The sequence below is a fragment of the Podarcis cretensis genome (genome assembly GCF_951804945.1).
Source record: "Podarcis cretensis genome assembly, chromosome: 5".
NCBI classification, from domain to species: Eukaryota; Metazoa; Chordata; class Lepidosauria; order Squamata; family Lacertidae; genus Podarcis; species Podarcis cretensis.
Window position 1 is genome coordinate 88,741,807 of NC_137174.1, and position 22,196 is coordinate 88,764,002.

The window sequence follows — 22,196 nt, forward strand, 5'->3', positions numbered from 1 at the left end:
CGGGGTTCCACAGTATAGGGCCTTAGTTTACGATGAATTACAATGCAAGGATCTTCCTCAGTCCTGGAATTCAAATCCTGCACGGGGGATTAAGAGCAGAAGATGTGATGCAAAATTATATTTTTTCCACATTATAATTTGATTACATCGGATTTATTATATGCATGTGCTAAACACAAACAGCTTTGGGGGGTGGCAGGGTATGTGTGCCCTAGTTAATGGAGGATAGTTCTCTATTTGAAGGGCTGTCTGGTTGTAAGGCTGTTTGCTCCAAGTCCATTTTAAAGGTAAAGAATTCAAAGAAGGGAGAGCAGTCAAGACCTTGAAATTGCTCAACAGCAACACCTAGACAGCAGATTCGCAGCCTTCCTTCCCATGGTGGCATGCACTGCATCTCAATTATAAATTATAACAATTCCTAAATTTGAACATCTACATATAAGATGACACCTGCAGATTTTATGCACACCTGTGCCATCTTCTTTTGGTGATACATTATGGGACATTCCTAAACAGTTGGTGGTTGTGGGTGCCTTAAGGACTGCAGTCCAGAACGTCCTACCTCATGATCCCCATTCGGTATCCAAGACCCTACTTCATGCTGGGTAAAGTTTGGCGAGCCGCTATGAGCAGCAGGGCCTTCTCAGGAGTGGCACCAATTCTGTGGGATGCCCTTCCGAAGGAAGTTCCCCTTGAATGAACAGTGAGAATCTTCAGATATCAAGGAAAACCTGGCTGTGCCAGAAGTGAGGATGTTGATGATGATGATGATAATAATAATAATAATAATTCAATTTATATACCACCCTTTATCAAAAGATCTCCGGGCTGTGTACAACATTTGAAACACATGATAAAACATCAATGATAAAAAATATAATAAAAACATAGTAAAAAGCACACTGACAGACAGCCTAATAGTAACATAATCATCATAATAACAGTCCTCTCCCCTACACTTTCACAGGCCATACGCCTGGGAAAAGAGGGGTGTTTTTCCCTGATGTCTAAATACCTGCAAAAATGACCTTTGGGTTGCTTGATTTTTTTGCTTCTTGGTGGTCTGCCTTTCTCTTTGGGCCAGGTATTACAGGTTTTGTATTTCTGTTGAAATGTTTATATTTATCTGCTCCTGTTACGTTCCCCGCCCTTGATATTTGTGTTAGGCTGGGTTGTTGTTGTTTTTTTATGTTTGCAGAAGTTGTCTTAGCTACTTTGGAGTTTGTTGTAAGAAAAGCAGGATGGTTTTTTTAAAAGCAAAAAAATTCTAATAACAAAAGTACCCATAGCTAACGGCACTCAAATAACATTTGGTTCACTCTTCCATTGGTAAAGGAATAGCTTGTGTCCATGGTTAGAAGGTCATTAGGCCTTCTTGAAATAAAATATGGGCAAAGTTTATAAAGCAGCAATATTTTACTGGAAATACACACTTGCAAGGCAGGCCACCAGAAAAAGCAGGCACACCCTTTTTATTAAAAAACATGAATATATATACCCTTTTCCCATGTGCAAGCCCCTCCTTCGCCAGCCCACTAAGAAGGGGAGTGCAAAGTTTACACCTATCGCGTCCCCCTATTACAATGTTAAATCCACCCCAATTCCCTTTCCCATTCCTCAAAGCCCCTTATTTGGTCAAAGTCTTTACATACTGTTTTTAGCAATAAAGCCATGTTCCTCTATTTCACTGAAGCATGCAACATTTGTTCTTCTTGCAAAAAGCCCCTTAGAATGCTCTATATACTGTGGGAAACCTGTGTTCCTTAGGCCCTTGGCATCATATCATGTGGGTGGCAAGGAGAGAGAAATGTTGGAAATGGGTGAGACAAATGCAGACCCAAGTGACCTTATTTTCCAAGGAAAGTGCTGGATTTACAGAATCCATCCCGGTTTCTGATTTGATCCTGGAATGTCTTGCTTTTCCTTTATTGTTGTTGTTTAGTCGTTTAGTCGTGTCCGCCTCTTCGTGACCCCATGAACCAGAGCACGCCAGGCACTCCTGTCTTCCACTGCCTCCCGCAGTTTGGTCAAACTCATGCTGGTAGCTTTGAGAACACTGTCCAACCACCTCGTCCTCTGTCGTCCCCTTCTCCTTGTGCCCTCCATCTTTCCCAACATCAGGGTCTTTTCCAGGGAGTCTTCTGTTCTCATGAGGTGGCCAAAGTATTGGATCCTCAGCTTCAGAATCTGTCCTTTCAGTGATCACTCAGGGCTGATTTCCTTCAGAATGGATAGGTTTGATCTTCTTGCAGTCCATGGGACTCTCAAGAGTCTCCTCCAGCACCATAATTCAAAAGCATCCATTCTTCGGCGATCAGCCTTCTTTATGGTCCAGCTCTCACTTCCATACATCTCTACTGGGAAAACCATAGCCTTAACTATACGGACCTTTGTTGGCAAGGTGATGTCTCTGCTTTTTAAGATGCTTTTCCTTAGGTCGTCCCTATTTTCATAGGAGAAATGTTGGAGGGGATGCAAAGGGTGCGAGAGAGAGAGAGAGAGAGAGAGAGAGAGAGAGAGAGGCATTTGCCCTCCTAGGTATGTGACATCATACTGGGTTCATAGGGAAAGGGTTAACTAATTGTCAAATGACTAACCAATGGGAACCCATGGGGCAGAGTTAACTGTGTATAAGGTTTAAGCACTGAGGTTTTTTAGTTAGTTAGAGTTGTTGAGAAGTCAGTCTGCAGTTAGAAGAGACACAGAAGATAAGTCTGTGGGTTGGGCTAGTTTGGTGTGAGAGAGTGATAGAATTTGTTAAGAGGAGTCAGTCAAACAGTTGAGATAATCAGTCAAAAGGTATTAGGAAGGTATAGGCTGGTAAAGAAACTAAAGTTAAGAAACTGACATGAATATTATCTGAGAAACCATAAACTTGTTAATGTTTGTAAAATAAACTTGGTGGGTTATTTTGGTTCACTTTTAACAACTGACTGGACTCAGTGTTTTTACCAGAGAGTAACTGGTTGGTGGCAATGGGGAAGCGAGCAGAGTGGTGGCACAGGGATCAACAGACCGTTAAACGTCTGGGGACCCTGTGTGATGGCCACACAGAGAGAGAATATTTAGGGAGTTCTGGACCTAACACCACCCAGCCCAGGCTTAGAGCTTTCCTCCTAACAACAGTGTCATTGCCATTTACCTGGAAGGTGCAGGGATGATGCAGGGCGGTGATGAGGCCAGAGTGGTTTGGGCACAGCAGCTGAGACCATCCAGCACTCTCACTTGTGTACCTGCAGAGTCTCAACCTCCTCTCCCTGCCTCATCCCTTCACTTTCCAGGTAAATGGCAAGTGGCTGGGGAAATCCAGCCAGATGGGCAGAGTCCCCCATCTCTCCTATAGGAAGCAGCCAACTCCGACAGCCTTTGGAGTTCCCTGCTCATCAGATCCTTGATCCATCTTGCCTGAATGGCTTCTCCCTTTCAGCCCCATAAAAGGCTATTTCAGAAGGAAGCCTCATCAAAATTTCAAGATGATTCCCCGTACTCTTTACGTCCAGGAGCATTATTGCTACTCGCACACTCTGACCCCCGCTATATACATGCGCTAGGTGCACATTTACAAATCTGACAATTGACTATAATACTTGGACCGTTTAAGAGTTAACCACAAACTGCTAAAAGGAATAAACATTCACTTCAGTAGCCATTATATTCCAAGCGAGTGCATCTGTCATTTTTAATTTAAATCTGTATTACTTAGCTGTCTAAAACTTTGCACATAAGTGACAAGAGTTATCCATTCTTTTCTGTTACGGGGGAAATCACAATTTTATTTTATTTTGCTGCCTACTTACTGGATAAAATGTCACAGTTCTGCAGCACATTAGGAAATGTGGAAAATAAATATTGTGTAGTAATTTGAATAATTACTTTTCCCAACCAGTCAGAGATAGTAATACACACACACACACACACACACACACACACGTATATATGTATATATATGAATAAGAAAAAAGGGATACTAATAAAAAATTAAATGACACTATCATCTATGAACTTGCACTATACACATAAATTAGAAACATAACTATAGTAAGTTAGGGTTTTTCTTAGTCACTTGATGAAGTAGGTTCTTGTTGTTGTTTAGTCGTTTAGTCGTGTCCGACTCTTCGTGACCCCATGGACCAGAGAACGCCAGGCACTCCTGTCCTCCACTGCCCCCCGCAGCTTGGTCAGACTCATGCTGGTAACCTCGAAAACACTATCCAACCATCTCGTCCTCTGTCGCCCCCTTCTCCTTGTGCCCTCCATCTTTCCCAACATCAGGGTCTTCTCCAGGGAGTCTTCTCTTCTCATGAGGTGGCCAAAGTACTGGAGCCTCAGCTTCACAATCTGTCCTTCCAGTGAGCACTCAGGGCTAATTTCCTTCAGAATGGAGAGGTTTGATCTTCTTGCAGTCCATGGGACTCTCAAGAGTCTCCTCCAGCACCATAATTCAAAAGCATCAATTCTTTCAAAAGCATCAATTCAGCCTTCTTTATGGTCCAGCTCTCACTTCCATACATCACTACTGGGAAAACCATAGCTTTAACTATACGGACCTTTGTTGGCAAGGTGATGTCTCTACTTCTCAAGATTCTGTCTAGGCCTGTCATTGCCCTTCTCCCAAGAAGCAGGCGTCTTTTAATTTCGTGGCTGCTGTCACCATCTGCAGTGATCATGGAGCCCAAGAAAGTAAAATCTCTCACTGCCTCCATTTCTTCCCCTTCTATTTGCCAGGAGGTGATGGGACCAGTAGCCATGATCTTCGTTTTTTTGATGTTGAGCTTCAGACCATATTTTGCACTCTCCTCTTTCACCCTCATTAAAAGGTTCTTTAATTCCTCCTCACTTTCTGCCATCAAGGTTGTGTCATCTGCATATCTGAGGTTGTTGATATTTCTTCCGGCAATCTTAATTCCGGCTAGGGATTCATCCAGCCCAGCCTTTCGCATGATGAATTCTGCATATAAGTTAAATAAGCAGGGAGACAAAATGCAGCCTTGTCGTACTCCTTTCCCAATTTTGAACCAGTCAGTTGTTCCATATCCAGTTCTAACTGTAGCTTCTTGTCCCACATAGAGATTTCTCAGGAGACAGATGAGGTGATCAGGCACTCCCATTTCTTTAAGAACTTGCCATAGTTTGCCATGGTCAACACAGTCAAAGGCTTTTGCATAGTCAATGAAGCAGAAGTAAATGTCTTTCTGGAACTCTCTAGCTTTCTCCATAATCCAGCGCATGTTTGCAATTTGGTCTCTGGTTCCTCTGCCTCTTCTAAATCCAGCTTGCACTTCTGGGAGTTCTCGGTCCACATACTGCTTGAGCCTTCCTTGTAGAATTTTAAGCATAACCTTGCTAGCGTGAGAAATTAGTGCAATTGTGCGATAGTTGGAGCATTCTTTGGCACTGCCCTTCTTTGGGATTGGGTTAGGGCAATACAAAGTCTTGATGCTGCTTATTTAAGTAATAAGCAATCCAACAATAATTGACAAGGACAAGGTTGCAATGAATTTTTAACACGTTAAAGCACTATATTAATGTAACTTTTTTAGAAGTTCACCCTCAAACACTAGGCGCTTATCCACCCCATACATTGAAAGCCCCCCTTATCACATTAGCTGCTGGGGGTATCCCCAAAGAATCCTGGGAATAGTTTGTTACGGGTTCTGATACCCTGCCTATCACTGTCACAGAACTCTAAGTCCCAGAGTTCCCTGGGAAGAAGGATTGGTAATGAAGCCACCTTAGATGTCATAGAATTACAGATTTGCAGAGTTGGAAAGGACCCTGAGGATTGTCTAATAATTCAAACCCCGCAATGCAGGAATATACAGCTGTCCCATACAGGGATCAAAACCTGCAACCTTGGCATTATCAGCACCACGCTCTAACCAGCTGAGCTATCCAGGTATACGATGAGCCCCAAGATAAAGGATTATGGGAAAAGTGACTTTACAGCTAGGAACTATGTATAAAGATGACTCCTAACTAATTGTGTCAAGGTGCAGTCCTCTAGTGTTTCTCAACCTGTGGGTCCCCAGATGTTGTTGGACTACAACTCCCATCATTCCTAGCCAGCATGACCAGTGGTCAGGGATGATGGGAGTTGTAGTCCAACAACATATGGGGACCGCTGTAAGGCAGTTACCTGGGAGCATGTCTCGTTAAACGTGGTGTCAACATTTGTTGGGGTGCTTTCAGATGTGCTAGAAGTCTGAGATTTCTATGGCGTATCCTGATTCGTAAAACGCACACATGCTGAAAATGGGACACTTGTACACTTCAGCTTCAGATGGGGACTCAAAAGCACTCTGCATGCAACCAATTTCTGTGGTTCACGCAACCACTGGTTTGGCAGGGCTATCAGTGTGTGGATAGAGTCATGCAAGAAATGTGCATCAGGTTCTTAGAGGGTGGGTATTGTTGCTGTAGAGCAGTTATGGGTGTACATGATTCTTTCCTAACCTGGTGCCCTGCAGACAGCTGCTGCCAGTCAGTATAGACCACCACTGGGGATCCTGTGGCCTTCCAAATATTGCTAGACTACAACTCCCATCATCCCTGAACACTGGCCAGCCTGGTTGGGGCTGATGGGAACTGGAGTTCCATGGCATCCATAAGCCACCATGTTGGTCACCCCCCAAAATTATAGAGTGAAAGCAAGCCCTGCCCCTTACAACTAAAATTTGGCATGGGAAGAGCAACAGAGGAAGGGGAAATCCTACACAATCCCCATACCTTTTATTTATTTTTAAATTTTATGTCCCGTTTGCATTCTAATACAGCCAATGTGAACAGGTGCCCAATTTGCATCATGCAGTGTGCGAGAGACAGTACATTTTGAACCACAATTGGCTATATAAAACTGCACGTTTGCTTAAGATCTACAACATTTAAAAGGGGGAAAGTTGGGATTAAAGTGAAAACAAGAATGGGGTCTCCCTCCAGGGGCGGCCCAAGACACTTTGGCACCTGAGGCAAACCACAAAATGTCTCTCCCTACCACACCAGGGAAGAAGGGTGAGTGAAGATCAGGAACAAGGGAGGAATAAAGATATATACAGTCGTACCTTGGTTTTCGAACAGCTTAGTTCTCGAACGTTTTGCCTCCCGAACACTGCAAACCCCGAAGAGACTGGTCCGGTTTGTGAACTATTTTTGAAAGCTGAATGTCTGACGGGGCTTCCGCAGCTTCCAGTTAGCTGCAGGAGCTTCTTGCAGCCTATCAGAAGCTGTGCTTTGGTTTCTGAACATTTTGGAAGTCGAATGGACTTCTGGAACGGATTCCGTTCAACTTCCAAGGTACGACTGTATTGGGAACAAGGGGGGTTGGCAGAGTGAACAGCTACACTGGGAGACTGGATCTACTGTCTCTGTGGATCCTGCTGCCTGAGGCGGTCTCCTCAGCTTGCCTCATCGGAGGGCTGGCCCTGCCACCACCTGAGGTTCATGTTGGTCGTTACCTATTTTATTATTATTAATAATATTTTATTAGAAGAAATTCATTTATAAAAGGGGATGGGAAGGAAGGAAGGAAGGAAGGAAGGAAGGAAGGAAGGAAGGAAGAAAGAAAGAAAGAAAGAAAGAAAGAAAGAAAGAAAGAAAACTGAGAGAGATTAAAAAAAGAAAAAATACTGTTATATTACCATAAATTAATATACAGATGTGTATATTCTTATTATCCCAATACACATGTAATTGTCAGTAACCCAATATATTCTATGTAAACTCATTCCAAATATCATTGTATTTATCCAACGAAAGTCCATCTATAAGCTGTCCGTTCATATGTTGTCAAGGGGAATTGAATCTCTTTTCTCCCAATTCATCAGTATCAGTCTCTCAGCCACCGTTAGGCTGCATAGAATCCATTTTTACTCTCCTGTTGTCAATTTCCATACAATGGGTATATAGTTCAAGAGCCTATTCACCTCTGAAAATCTTAAATTTTTCCATAGTGGCTTGTTTATATAGTCCAGCACTTCCTCTCCAAAGTGTGGGATATAGGAGCCAACTCCTAGGGGCCGAGGGGGCTTCACCCCGCCAATAAAATATTTGATGGGGCTGCCCCCCCAAGTTGATGGGCATTGCCATTCAAATGGTGTGTGTCCACTGCATCATGTCATGCAGAGCGGGGCTTACCTGGGCCCCCCAATATTTTATTCAAGTTGGCACCCCTGGTGTGGGACATAGTGAAAGCAATTGTTTCAAAGAAGCATTGTCTATTCCATAAAAGAAGAGCAATGGATTATGACCAGGAGCTGCCAGCTCTGTAATCTGGAGCCCCTTGCACATGGCAGAGGGAATTTCAAAATGGCAGCTACCTGTTGTCGAAGAGCCGCAGCCATGGCGCATGCAACAACCTTCTTTTTCTTTCTTTCTAAAAATCTCTCGAGCTATGAAATGAAATGTCTTTGGCGGTTTCCAAGCCCCCATTCATATTGGTTTTCCACGAACATATTGGCTTTTCATGTGCTGTGTTTTGCCAGCGTAAGTGATTTGCAGAAAGCCAATTTTGAGGCTTGAAGGTCAAGGATGATGGGCTCATCTTAACTTGTGCCGCTGCTGCATTGCATCATTATTTTGTTGCCCAATGTCAGGCAGCCCACTCTTTGCATAAGTTCTTCCCTCAGGCTATGTGGTATCTCTACTGCGACTGGCACAAAGGCATAGCTGGAGGGAGAGGGACCTGCAGAGGGTGTGACATTTCCCCCCAGCAAGGAATGAACTTAGCAAAAAGGCGTACCCACCAGACAAGTAGGATATGTTAGTAGCACAGAAAGCCAACTCTTAAATTAGTAATTTCCCCCTTAGTTTCTATTGTAGTCCCATTTGGTTTTGGCATGAATTCAGATTATTTAATATTTATGTCTCACTTAAAAAAAAAAAAAACATTCAGGAGACTTTGCAGTTTTTAAAGTCATAATTAGGAAAAATAGTAATAATCACATGTAAAAGAAAGAGTATACAAGAAGTAAATAAGGAGGCCATTTACAGGATAAAGGAAGTCTTTTATTTTTGTGTTATGTTTCTTTGTGTAAGGGGATAGGAGTTTAATTTTGATAATTAAATTGTCAATGGTGGTGGGTTTGTTTGTTTGTATGTATGAGTTGTTGTGGACTATGTTGTAAATAAAGAAATAAATTTTGAAAAAAATTCAATGTGGCTAATAATAATAATAAATCAATGTAAGAAAATATAGGAATTAAATCACACATTCAAATTAAATCAAAATACGCACTCAACAAGTAAAACAGCAAAAGGAAACTGCTTTTTATATACCATCCCCAGCGCAGCCATAATATCATTTTTTTACTTAATAGACAGGTCTTTACATAATGGAAATAACTGTAATTGGGAGATGTGCACTTTTTGGCCACCCCTATTAATGCAATAGGGACACGGGTGGTGCTGTGGTCTAAAGCACAGAGCCTAGGGCTTGCCGATCAGAAGGTTGGCGGTTCGAATCCCCGTGACGGTAAAGATAAAGAGACCCCTGACCATTAGATCCAGTCGTGATCGACTCTGGGGTTGCGGCGCTCATCTCGCTTTATTGGCCGAGGGAGCCAGCGTACAGCTCCGGGTCATGTGGCCAGCATGACGAAGCTGCTTCTGGTGAACCAGAGCAGCACACAGAAATACCGCCGGAGCAGTACCTATTCATCTACTTGCACTTTGACGTGTTTTCGAACTGCTAGGTTGGCAGGAGCAGGGACCGAGCAACAGGAGCTCACCTCGTCGCAGGGATTCGAACCGCCGACCTTCTGATTGGCAAGTTCTAGGCTCTGTGGTTTAACCCACAGCGCCAATGCTGCCCAACCCAGGCATTGGCTCAGAATTTACATCAAGCATCAATCTATATACTAAGGAAGTGGTAATTTCAGGTCCTTTCTTGTGGGGGGGGATGTCACAGTGGGGGACTGGTGGACCTCAAATGCTGTGGGACTCTCTCCTACCAACCTCAGTCCCCATAGGCAATGATCAGGGATGGTGGCAGTTGTTCTTCCACAGCTCCTGGAGAGCTATTTGTTCACCAGCCCTCCTACAAGAGGGCAATGTGCATTACTTCTCTTACTTAAAGTAATACCCTCCAACATTTCTCCGATGAAAATAGGGACATCCTATCAGTGGCGGAGCTTCGTGCTCCGGCACCGGGGGCGGAGAGCAGACGGGGGCGTGGCTGGCATGCATCCCGGGGGCGTGCCGTGCCACCTCTTCCTCCACCAGTGCGTCCTAGTCAATAACAACTATTTTTATTGTTCTATGTTGCTTCCAACATAGATAAAAACATAACAAAACATTAAACATTTAAAAAACTTCCCTATACAGGGCTGCTTTCTGATGTCTTCTAAAGCTTGCAGAGTTACTTATCTCCTTGGCTCGGGGGTCGCATAACTCCATACCCTCCAACATTTCTCCGATGGAGCATTTTGTTCTTAGAAGAAGTGGTTTGCAATGTTTAAGACTCAAATCCTAATGCCTATGCTTCACTGCATGTCCTGAGATGGATTGTGTCCTTGGTTGGAAATATATATAAAGGAATGAACAGAAAGCTGGCTTAATTTAGTCCTTTCCGTTCTAAGGGGAGGGGAGGGAAAAACCTGTGAATGTACAAATGGGATTAAATGGCTTACATTTTAAGTCTTTTACTATAGATGAAACAGATCCTAGAATTGTATCTTTTCTCTCTGGGTCATTTGTTTGCAGCTCCAGGAATTAGAAGTCTCTCTGTGTGTGCCTGTATTTCAAAATTAGACTAATGAAAATGAGCAGCCCGATAAAGTCCAGATGTGTGAGAAATATTTGGATCAAAGGAGGTGATTCAGCGCTCGGCATAGGGTTCGTATTTTTTGCATGGTAGTGGGCTCTAGGAGGAGTCATGCGTAGTGGTGAGAAAGGCACATGTTCTGCATGTCTCGAAGCGCCCAAAATAAATGCTGGCATTCCTAGTGAATGGATCCTGGGCTGCAGGGATGGCAGTGGCTGACAATGGCTGCAGTACTGCACAGGGTTACGCATGCACGGTGAGCCTTCTTTGAGTAGGAAAATAGCAATAAAGACCCAAACACCAGCTGAGTCTCTGGTCTCACAATTTGAATCTTCCACAGATTATTTCCATGTTGGGAGAGTGGGGGGATAAACCAAAGACATTCCTCTGATCCATTGTCTTATTTGACGATTGTTGTTGTTGTTTAGTCGTTTAGTCGTGTCCGACTCTTCGTGACCCCATGGACCAGAGCACGCCAGGCACTCCTGTCTTCCATTGCCTCCCGCAGTTTGGTCAAACTCATGCTGGTAGCTTCAAGAACACTATCCAACCATCTCGTCCTTTGTCATCCTCTTCTCCTTGTCAAGCAGAGGCTTGACAACCATATGTCAGGAGTGCTCTGATGGTGTTTCCTGCTTGGCAGGGGGTTGGACTCGATAGCCCTTGTGGTCTCTTCCAACTCTATGATTCTATGATTCTATGATCCTTGTGCCCTCCATCTTTCCCAACATCAGGGTCTTTTCCAGGGAGTCTTCTCATGAGATGGCCAAAGTATTGGAGCCTCAGCTTCAGGATCTGTCCTTCCAGTGAGCACTCAGGGCTGATTTCCTTCAGAATGGATAGGTTTGATCTTCTTGCAGTCCATGGGACTCTCAAGAGTCTCCTCAGCACCATAATTCAAAAGCATCAATTCTTCGGCGATTCCAAGTAAGATTATCTTCCATAAACATAGTTTTAACAATGAGTCTGTAAGTGACAGTGAAGGCCAATTCTGGATCCACATGTCCTTCCACAGTGGGGACAAAGGTTTCCAGGCGGGAGTTGATCACGGTGAGGGTTTGCCAAGCGTGCCTTCCTCTTATCACGTTTCTCCCTTTTGTCCTGAGTTTGAGCGTCTTCCGAGCCCATGATACCTTTGCTAAAGGCTGTTCTCAAATTGGAGTGCTTGCAGGCCTGTGTTTCCCAGTTGTCAGTGTTTATAATACATCTTTTTAAAGATTTGTCTTGAGAGAGTCTTTAAACCTCTTTTGTTGTCCACCAGCATTACGCTTTCCATTTTTAAGTTTAGAATAGAGTAACTGCTTTGGAAAGACGATAATCAGGCATCCGCACCACATGACCAGTCCAACAAAGTTGATGTTGAAGAACCATTGCTTCAACACTGGTGATCTTTGCTTCACAACACAGATTTAAATCAGAAGACTTGTTTATTTTATTTATTAATTAGATTTATATACCACCCTTCAACATAAGATCTTGGGGCCGTTCACAGAATAATAATAATAAAAAAACAGGATAAAAACAAAGAAAGAAGTCGAACAAAACGCCGGGGGTGTCACATAAAGCACACTCAATGCACATTGAAAGCACATTGCTGCCCCGAAAGAACCATGGGAACTGTAATTCCCTCCTGAAAGAGCTACAATTCCCAGCCCCCTGAACAAAGTACAGTTCCCATGATTAGTTGGGGGGCAGCCATGTTCTTTCAGTGTGCATTGGTTGTGCTTTAAATGTACAATCCTGCTGCATTTGCCTCGTCCTCAGGTAATGTCTGTCCAGTTCAGAAGGTCAACTTGAAGCTATGAATGTGCCTCCCCCTTTTCTGCTCACCTTTATATCCTGCTTCTGTTGTGGAACCAAGGTGTGCATATGGTTCCCAGGCAGCTCCTCTCTCTGCCAGGTGTTGATCAGATCCAGGGTTCTTCCAGATGGAGGCTTTCTTACGCAGACAGGTCATTCAGATTTGCGAGCGACGGTGATATGTGACTGTTCCTTTAGTCTCACATTTTCCATAGGCATTCCACTGCTTCCTGCCCACGTTTATTTTCTCTTTCTCAATGCTATGTGTTAGGTTGTGGGTGAACATATCAGACGACACAGCGATTCTTCAAACAGCTTTTGTTTATTCAGAGGCCAGAACAGAACTGAGCTGAAGGGCTCAGTCAGCCTGCTTATATAGAGCTCCAGTATAATGTTACTGTAGCAACTTTCTAAAACTATCCAATCACTGAACGTCACTTTCAATCCTTAATTTGCATAACTATCTACAGTATCCCCCTGCTGGCCCAGGGTGAGAACTTCAGTACATAACACTATGTATGCACAGTTACCTTTCTTTCCATTTCCCCATTATTAGGTTGCTGTCTATGAATTCCAAAACTTTATAAAACAGAAACATCCTTGAAGGTCTAACTGCATCCTGCTGGCCCCTCTGTGTGTATGAAATCACATCTAACGTTATGTGCTATTCTGTCCAAATGTTGTTGTGCAGTGGAACCTCTGTGTTCGGGGGGGGGGGGGATATTTCTACTCTAGCATGGAAGAAAGAAGAGCACAAGCCTGCCTAAAGGCACCTTTCGCAGGAAGGTTTTTATTAAAATTAGAGGAGAGATGGAGCCTGGGTGAAATTGCCAGGAAAGAAGGCGGTGGGGGGGAGAGATGCCCCATCTACCTCCTTACTGCCTTCTGAGATAGATTGTTCAACATGAAATATGCACCAAATTGCATGCTGCTCTATATAGCTTTCACAGTATTCTTCTTCTTAAATAACCTTAATGACAGGACAGTTGGACTGTGAGGCATTTTGAATCCCCTCTGCAAAATTATGCAGGGAAATGATGGAATTCATTAGAAACTGCTTATAAGTTCATTAGAAATTGCTTATCCCCCCCTTCCCCCCCCAAGGCATATGTGTGTGTGTGTGTGTGTGTGTGTGTGTGTGTGAGAGAGAGAGAGAGAGAGAGAGAGAGAGAGAGAGAGGGAAATGCACAAGGCCAAAACTCTCTATTTCCTTGTGTTCTTTCCCCCCATAAAAGTAAAAATATTATCATTGTTTGTCATTGTCAAGCTAGGCTTACCATTAGTGGAAAGGATGTAATAACATGGGCTGAACAGGCTTCTCCCAAGTACTGCATTATGTCCACTTCATTATAAAGTAGAACCGGGAAGAAAGGAGCTCTGGGATTGCCATCTAGGATTTCAAATCAGGAGAGAGTCAGCTTGGGGCTTTCCAAAAAAAAGGCGCAGCTCCGAAAGTGAGATCATCTGCAGAGCTGTGCTCTGCTTCTCTAGTGGGAATTTACAAGGGTGGGGTGGGGGCTGCAACAAAATTTTGCAGTGCAGCATTTTACCCAATGTGATAAGAAATACAGAGTTATTCACTTATAAGTAGATGAGAAAGTAAATGGGGAAAAAAGGAGGAGGTGATAGGAATCAAAGGTGTCTTTTGTCTGTCCGGTGACTCCCACTATAAATAATCTAGTGTAATGTGCTCTTACCTGCAAAATCCAAACCAGGGTTTGGGTGTCTTAACCACAACATGGTAGGCATCTGACTGAAGGCTAGGGGTGAGAAGGAAATTTGATTTGGTTTGCATTTAATGGGAAATCTCCTTAATGTATGCATCCCAAAACAAAACAAATTATTCTTATTATAAGTAGTGGTGATGTTCTCATTTTTATTTGTTTTTCCCCACATAAATTGACCCAGAGCAACCTACAAAATAACACAAGCATCAACACCAAGTATAAGAAACCTGGGCCGATACAGTGGTGCCTTGGTTTACGAACTTAATCCACTCTGAAAGTCCGTTCTTAAACCAAAGCATTCTTAAACCAAGGCATGCTTTCCCATAGCAGCGGAAGACTTAATTTACAAATGGAACACACTCAACAGGAAGCGGAACATGTTCTGCTTCCAAGGCAAAGTTCACAAACCAAAACACCTACTTTCAGGTTGCAGCGTTCTTAATCCAAGTTGTTCATAAACTAAGCTGTTCTTAAACCAAGGTACCACTGTAGTTCAGCAATTTCTCAGTCCATGGACATTGTTCAGTAACCCACTAACAGAGAAGATTGACAGCTTGGCTCCACCCATGTTGGTTGTTTAATTCCCACTTTCCAGCCCGGTGGGATTCCTGACCTTTGCAGTAGCAGCATGTTTGTGAGAGCCATCGAATCAAGGCACCCCATTGGCATATTAAAATGTGTGCTGAGTTGCACTGACACTGTATTCCTTTGCCACAATGGCGGATTCAGAGGTTATTTCAGAATTGTTCTTTTGAGACAGCTATAAATGCAGAGAGAAAGGCAGTCCTGGCTGTTTGTTGATGCCCTCGGAGTATTCCACAGGTCACTGGGAACTCTGCGGTCCACATTGTATTTACTGCTTCTCTTAAGGTTGTATAAAATTATAATTGATTTGTGGTTGCTATTAAACCATCCTCTGGTAACAAGTTTAAAATTGATTGCGAGCCCCTTTGAGACGTATAAAGAAATGCAACATTAAAAACACATTTAATCCGGCTTTGGAATCCATATGTTTCTTTTCGTGAAATGAGACTTCAAAAGCTGCGGTTTCTCTGAAAGCCTGCACAAACTCAGCAGGTGACGCCATAAATAACCTGGCAATCAGTATTTTTTTTTTTACCTGTCATCTCGTGGAACCATAAACTACTTATTGTACCATTTCACTTCACGTGGCTCCAGCAACTATTAATGTATGTGTACAGTAACTTGTAAAACATCTAGTTATTATTCTGCCCATATTAGCTCTTTCATGCTAATGATTTATTTTTCATTTTCTCCAGGATATAGACCCGCAGCTAACTGGAATTGATTTATAAGTGGGGAATCGGCAGCAAAGTTATGCTCTCTTCATATCGCAAATTGGCAATTGAATGTCGCCTGACAAATCGGGCAGAGTGAAGATGCTGCTTCGGCGGGAATGAAGTCACAGGGAGATGTCTCTCGTGTGCAGAGGCTTTTGAGAGTTTTCTGACAGGCCCCCCTTCTGGAGGCTTGAGCCATCCATTTCATTTCCCTGCTCCCTTGCCAAGAGCACTGCTTCACCCTCTCCCTCCCCACCGAGTGGATACAAATAAGAGTTGCTCCAACCACAGCAGGGCAACTGATGTGGGACCATGGCTTTTCCAACATCCATGTGGCTGAACTGCGTGTGGAGAGCGATGCTGGTTCGCCTGCTGCACATGGGATTGGACGCCACCTTCACCCTCTGCATATTCGGGTTCTTGCTTCACGCCGCCGCCGTCTCGTCGCAAAAGTTGGATGATACCGACCCGGTGGTGACCACCAGTTTCGGGAAAGTCAGGGGGATGAAGAAGGAGTTGAACAATGAAATTCTGGGGCCGGTCATCCAGTTTCTCGGGGTGCCGTACGCCGCTCCTCCAGTCGGGGAGCGCCGGTTCCAACCTCCTGAACCGCCGTCTCCTTGGCCAGATATCAAAAACGCCACCCAGTTTGCACCGGTGTGTCCCCAGAACATTATAGAGGGCAGGTTACCTGAAGTCATGCTCCCTGTCTGGTTTACTAATAACTTGGATATAGTTTCTACCTACGTGCAAGAGCAGAACGAAGACTGCCTCTATCTGAATATATATGTCCCAACTGAAGATGGTGAGTTATTTACAGGAGAAGCAGGGAGATCTTTTTGTTTCGACTTTCCTATTGAAGTTCTTTACTATTAAATCATGTGTACTGGTAGCCAGCACGGCTTTCTTGTCTGCATGCCAGCTTTTTCTTCCTCCCAACTTCCTTTTTTTTTTTTACTTTATTTCACATCTATGCATGTGGCTTTTCTATGTATGCACCAGTTCTAAGCCTCTACTACCGTCCCTTCTCCTCTGATCTTGTCTCTACTCATTTTCCTCGTCCTTCAGCACGTATATTTCTTAGGTCAAAGTTGGTACCTAAATGCTCATTCCCACCCATTGACTTCTGGGGAAAGATGCATCAACATCTTGATCCATTGCATGGGTAGGCCAAAGGAGTCGGGACTCAACCGAGTAAATAAATGACGTCAATAAGCCAGGCCATCTTGAGCTTAGCTAGCGGTATTGCATGCTCCTACTGTCTTGTCACGGAGCTCCATGTTATTTTCTAGTCTTCTATTCATTTTTCAGTCAAAAGAATATCCAAGGAATGTGCCAGGAAACCCGGCAAGAAAATTTGTAGAAAAGGAGGTATGTATAAAGTGGGCACCAATAAAAGAATAAAATCGAAAACTGGGTTGGAGAAACAAGAGAGAAAGATGGAAACTGTGCAGAGGAAGACCAAGTTAGTGCATCTTAAAAGGAAACAAACAAACAAATGAGACTGCTGTTGTTTATTATTGTAGTGCAGGGAGAAGCTTGTAACCAATGAGCTTGCAAAACGGTTAAATAGGGGGCAGTTTAAAAACAGCAGCATGAAAGAATAACTATTCCCCCTTTCCCTCTGGAAGCATAAAGGCTGAATCTCGCTCCCTTCCTTTCTTGTTCTGGCAGATTTGAGAGTTTGTTTGCATGTTAGTCTTGATAGTTAGAGGAGTGAAGTTCAGAAGTGGTTTGCGTTTTTGTCCCCTTGTGGACCCAGCAATGTCGCATATTGTCCAGTGAGTTCACACCTTGGACCTCTGTGGATCCCCTGAAACTCTTTTAGTTTGTTTGCATTTGCCATAGAAATGGTCATATGTTTGATCAGTTATAGTTCACATAGCAATTTTCCCCCTATTTCTTTTCTTGTTGAGCAAGTAGAAATGTTGACTATTAGTTTATATGCTGGGATGATATGGCGATACTGTGTTTATTATTTTTATAATTTATATAAGAGCAGAAATGCACTGGATAGTTTATGCTGCACTTCATTGCCACTGCATATATTTGAATCTAAGCTGCAAATATACCAGAGATGAATACATCCCCAGTTTCCACTTGTAGGGATGCAAGACAGAGAATCTCAGTTTTTCAAAATTCAAGGGAGCGTTTTAGATTTCTAAGAGTTTTATTCCAAAGTTGAATTTCCTCATATTCTCCAATACCTTTTGTATTCCAGTTTGGGATGCAAAATTTCAGATCCAGGATTCAGCAATAAAATTTATATTGTTGACTGCTGAGGGTTGAGAACGTTCAGCTGGTGAAATCTAAGTATGAATTTCAGTCCTGAAATGCATGGATTAATTGTCCATTGATTGCACCAGAAGGGCAATAAGTAATAATTCCACTTTGTGCTACAATCTGTTTTGCGTAGGTATGGGAATGAGTTAACTTGGCGTTAATCCTATTGGTGGTGTAACTAACTACTGTGAAAAGCAATCACTTGTGATATGAAAAAAGTGGGGGGGGGGGAGAGGAAGGTTACTGCATGTTCATTTACATTATTTGTACTGTGCCAAATTTTCTGGAGGTTTCTATCTAATACACACACAAATTTTAAAAGGCAGACTGGTTTAAATATAGGAAAGCAATGTAGCATAATTTTGTCACTATAATCTGGAAGGTCTTGTTTTTATCTACTTTCCCTTTCATACAACTTGGCTCTTTCCTGCTGGGATAGTAGGATCTGGGAGAAAATGCCTTTGAGAATGTTTGGAGATTGCTAAGCTAACCGCATACATTTTTATCTACCTGTTTCATTTTTAAACACGGGGAAATTATCTTTTTGTTCACTGGAATTTGAAAGCACTGAATCACCTGCTTCTATTATGATTTAGATGTGTGAGGGAGCCTGCCTAGAAGGGGGTCTGCTGAAGGCAAACCCACACGTGAAGAAAAAGCACATCATACATCTGTCTTGGGGTTGTACCACTTGAGAATGTAGGTGGACAATTGCATGCTTGATCACTCTCCCACTTAAAGCAACTAAACCATCTCCTCTCTAATTTGCTATCTGCCTTTGAGCAGTAAGTTTGATGTTGGAGAGCCATCAAGTCATGCAATTCCTCCACCTAGAGGTGTAAATTTCAGAAGTGTTGAAGCTATCGACAAAAATATTCCCCCCCTGGATATTTGTTTTTTGGAGGGGCCTGGGGTGGGAGCTGACTAATAGTGCATCCCTCTAGATCAGCCTTTCTCAACCTGTGGGTCCCCAGTTGTTGTTGAACTACAACTCCCACCACCCCTAGCTAGCAAGGCCAGAGCTCAGGAATGATGGGAGTTGTAGTCCAACAACATCTGGGGACCCACAGGTTGAGAACTGCTGCTCTAGATCAATGCAGTCCACATGGTTTCAGGCAGGAGACTTTCCAGTCCAACCTGAAGATGTCAGAGATTGATCCTGGAACTTTCTGCATGCAAAACAGATGCTCTACTGCAGATCTATGGTGGTTCTTTGATGGAGATGGGCTCCTGGAAATAAATAAAATATAATCAATCCCTCCTTAACTTCTTTAAGGACATGTATTGCAGTATAAGGCATACTCAGAAATAAGTTTCACTGTTTTCAATGGGATGTACGCCCAGGTACATGTGCCCAGGATTGTGGCCTTAGCGGGTAAACATGATGACGTTTGCCATCTTTATGCTATTTAGAAGTGGAAATGCACAAAACCTATAGATGGAAATGCAAGCTGGTAGTTTTCATATTTTAGTAGCTAAGTGTATTTTAGTTTTTGCAAGACAGGAAAAGACAAGGAAATGAAAATAGACACATTAAACATTGTAAAAAGGAAGGCTTTGGTCACTTGGGTGTGGACATTGTGGGGAAAGATCTGGAGAACTTTGCAAATTGTCTGCATGCACGAGGATGCTTTGGGCATGTTTCTGAGGACAAGCATCCCGCCTTAGCACATGGCAAGCTCTTGAAACAGAAGTTTCAAATGCAGTTTGAATTACAACATTGTGGGAAGAAAATAAATAAATAAGCAAGCAAGCTTACTGGGCATACACAAGCCCTTAGACCTGGTTAGGCGTGAATTACATGTCACACAGACTTGTGGTTTATCTCGCTCCAGGAAATGCAACATTTAGAAGTTATTTTCCAACATTTGCAGTGTTTCTTGTTTAGTAATCCAGTGAAACAAAGTAGCATTTATTCATTCAGCCCTTTCTATACCACCCAATTAACTAAATCCTCTGGGGTGGTTCAGAAATGTTAAGAGGAAAAACAAAATCAAGAATAGGAATGGAAAATACAAAGAAACAAAGATAACCATTATAAATATAAACCTAGGCTGGCACAAATAGTGACATCAGACCATTTCAGAACAGCACAGAATCACCATGAAAACGAAGAAACAACACAGTTTTCCTAGCCGTCATTTCTTTGTGCACCTACATTCTGAAGTGGTACTGTCCAAAGAGGGCTATACCATTTGCTTTTTCTGAATGTGTAGGTAGCCCCTCAGTCAGGGGCCGTCTTTAGCATATGTGGCAAGAGGGTGCAAAAAACTGCCCAGCGCCCCCATTTTGGGGGGGGGCAGGCCAAAGTTGTTGAGCTTTTTTGGGGAGCGCAACTCTCCCCCATGCCGCTCCGGGTGGAGGGAGGAGAGCAGTCCCTACAGAGGCTTGGGAGGGAAGCTGTCCGCCTCATGTGAGCAGCATGCATGCGCTGGCCCGGCCTCCCAGGCGCGCGGGACGGCGGAGCCAGCCAGCCGCCTCAGTGCCCACAGCAGAAAAGCCTCCGGGGCTCCGACGGACTCTGCTCTGCTCAGCAGTGGCTGTCGGCTGGCCTGGTTCTTCAATCCCCGGACTCCAAATCACAGCCCCGGACTCTCAGCCTAGTGCCCCTAAGAGCCTGCGCCTGGGTGCCCTGCACCCCTAGCACCTATGGGTGAGCTGCCCCAGTCCTCAGTGCTTACATTAAGCACTTCAGTCTTATTAATGACTGAATTAATGGGTGTGGGTAGGTGTGCCCACCCACATGAGTATGCACACTATCAGAAATAAAGCACAATGGCAACTGGGAGGAGGGCTGTTTCAGAGATCGATTTCTTTAATAAACGCTTGCACTGATACCTATGTTTCATGCCCTTTGGTATACCCGGTAGGACTATGGCAGGAGTTGCATTAGCTGTGAATTCTGTGTATCTTGCTCCTAGGACACAATGTCTTCAACTGGTGTAGGAATCAAAGGTACATGATGTGGTTCAGAGGGGTTCAGAAACCAGTGCATTCAAAAAATGCACAAGGGGGCGGGAATCATGGGTCACACAGGTGACTCCTATCTTTCCACACCACACCACATGGCTACTGTCTGTGGAATTAGGGCACATGAGAAGGAAGGCAGTCTTGATTGGTTCAAGAGTATCCTTCCCTTGCTGGATGGATGTGCATGTATGTAAGTTGGTACTTGCACAAAGCCTTTTCTTGTGTAATCAATGCACAGATGGTGTGTGGCTGCCAGTAACATGGGCTAGACTGTGTGGCTCAATGACCCCATTGGATATGTGGGAGAGGATTGATTGATTGATTGATTGATTGATTGCATTTCTGATCCATCCTTCACCAGGAGTGAAATCCAGCAAAGGATAATGCTACTGCTGATTAATAGTAATAATAATGATAATGATGATGATGATGATGATAATTGTCATTATTATTATTAGTAATAATATGCCACCCAGCTGACTGGGCTGCCCCAGCCACTCTGGGCAGCTTCCAACAAATTATAGAACCACAGTAAAATATCAAGCATTAAAAAGAACAACAGCTCTGTAGAACAATAGCTGTGCATTGCACAATGATTTAAACGTCATAGCTGTCAACTTTTCCTTTTTCTTGAGAGGAAACCTATTCGGAATAAGGGAATTTCCCTTAAAAAAGGGGAAACGTTGACAGCTATGTTAAACATAGGGCACATGTGTCACCTGCAACCTTAAAAAAAAAGCAAGATCAAATAGCAGCAAGTGACAGACTGCTTCACACTCATTTCAGTTCTCACTGAATGAAAGGAGTTTATTGTCAGTGTCTTCAACCAGCAGAAGGACAGCAATGCTGGTCCTCCAATGAGCAACGCTGCTTCTGCTCCCTGAGCTTCACCAGGAGTGAGCCAGAGCTCAGTGGTAGAACATCTGCTCTTTTTTTGGTGCCCAAGGCAAAAAGTTTGAATGGTGGTTGTTCATTTGTTAAAAATATAATAATGAATTAAATGATGGTGCTCCAGACTACCAGCTAAGATGTTTTCCTTCGCCCTTCATATTGCTAGTATCCTGGCAATAATGGCCACGTGGGTAGCCATTCACCTATAGCCTCTGTCCATGTGGTGTGCCAGGCATAACTGTGGCCTACTTCAGGCCCAGTTCACACAGGAGGCCTCAACAGAGCCTCTACATGGTGAGGAGCCACAAGCTGACTGCAGCAGCTGTTGTTTCTGATGGGTGCAACAGTTCTAATCTGTTTTGCTTGCCCACCTGCTTACTGTTCAACAATGCAGGACTCTTCTTGCAGCTCTTCAGAGCGAAGGGGAGATAGCTATGATGGGGCTCTCTACTTCCTGTAGCAACTTTC

The 22,196-nt window shown here is 43.5% G+C and overlaps 1 protein-coding gene across 8 annotated transcripts in view; it reads left to right on the forward strand.

Annotated features, from left to right (window-relative positions):
- The window catches only part of NLGN1 (neuroligin 1), a 657,428-nt gene that overhangs the window by 155,541 nt on the left and 479,691 nt on the right, over window positions 1-22,196 (forward strand). For 4 of the 8 annotated variants that reach the window (XM_079977756.1, XM_079977755.1, XM_079977758.1 and 1 more), the window contains exons 2-3: window positions 15,564-16,389; window positions 16,896-16,955. In XM_079977756.1, the coding sequence (XP_079833882.1) occupies window positions 15,897-16,389; window positions 16,896-16,955 (553 nt within the window). In that variant the 5' untranslated portion in view covers window positions 15,564-15,896. The remainder of the gene's footprint in view (window positions 1-15,563; window positions 16,390-16,895; window positions 16,956-22,196) is intronic. The other 4 variants (XM_079977762.1, XM_079977759.1, XM_079977760.1 and 1 more) reach the window with 1 other exon arrangement.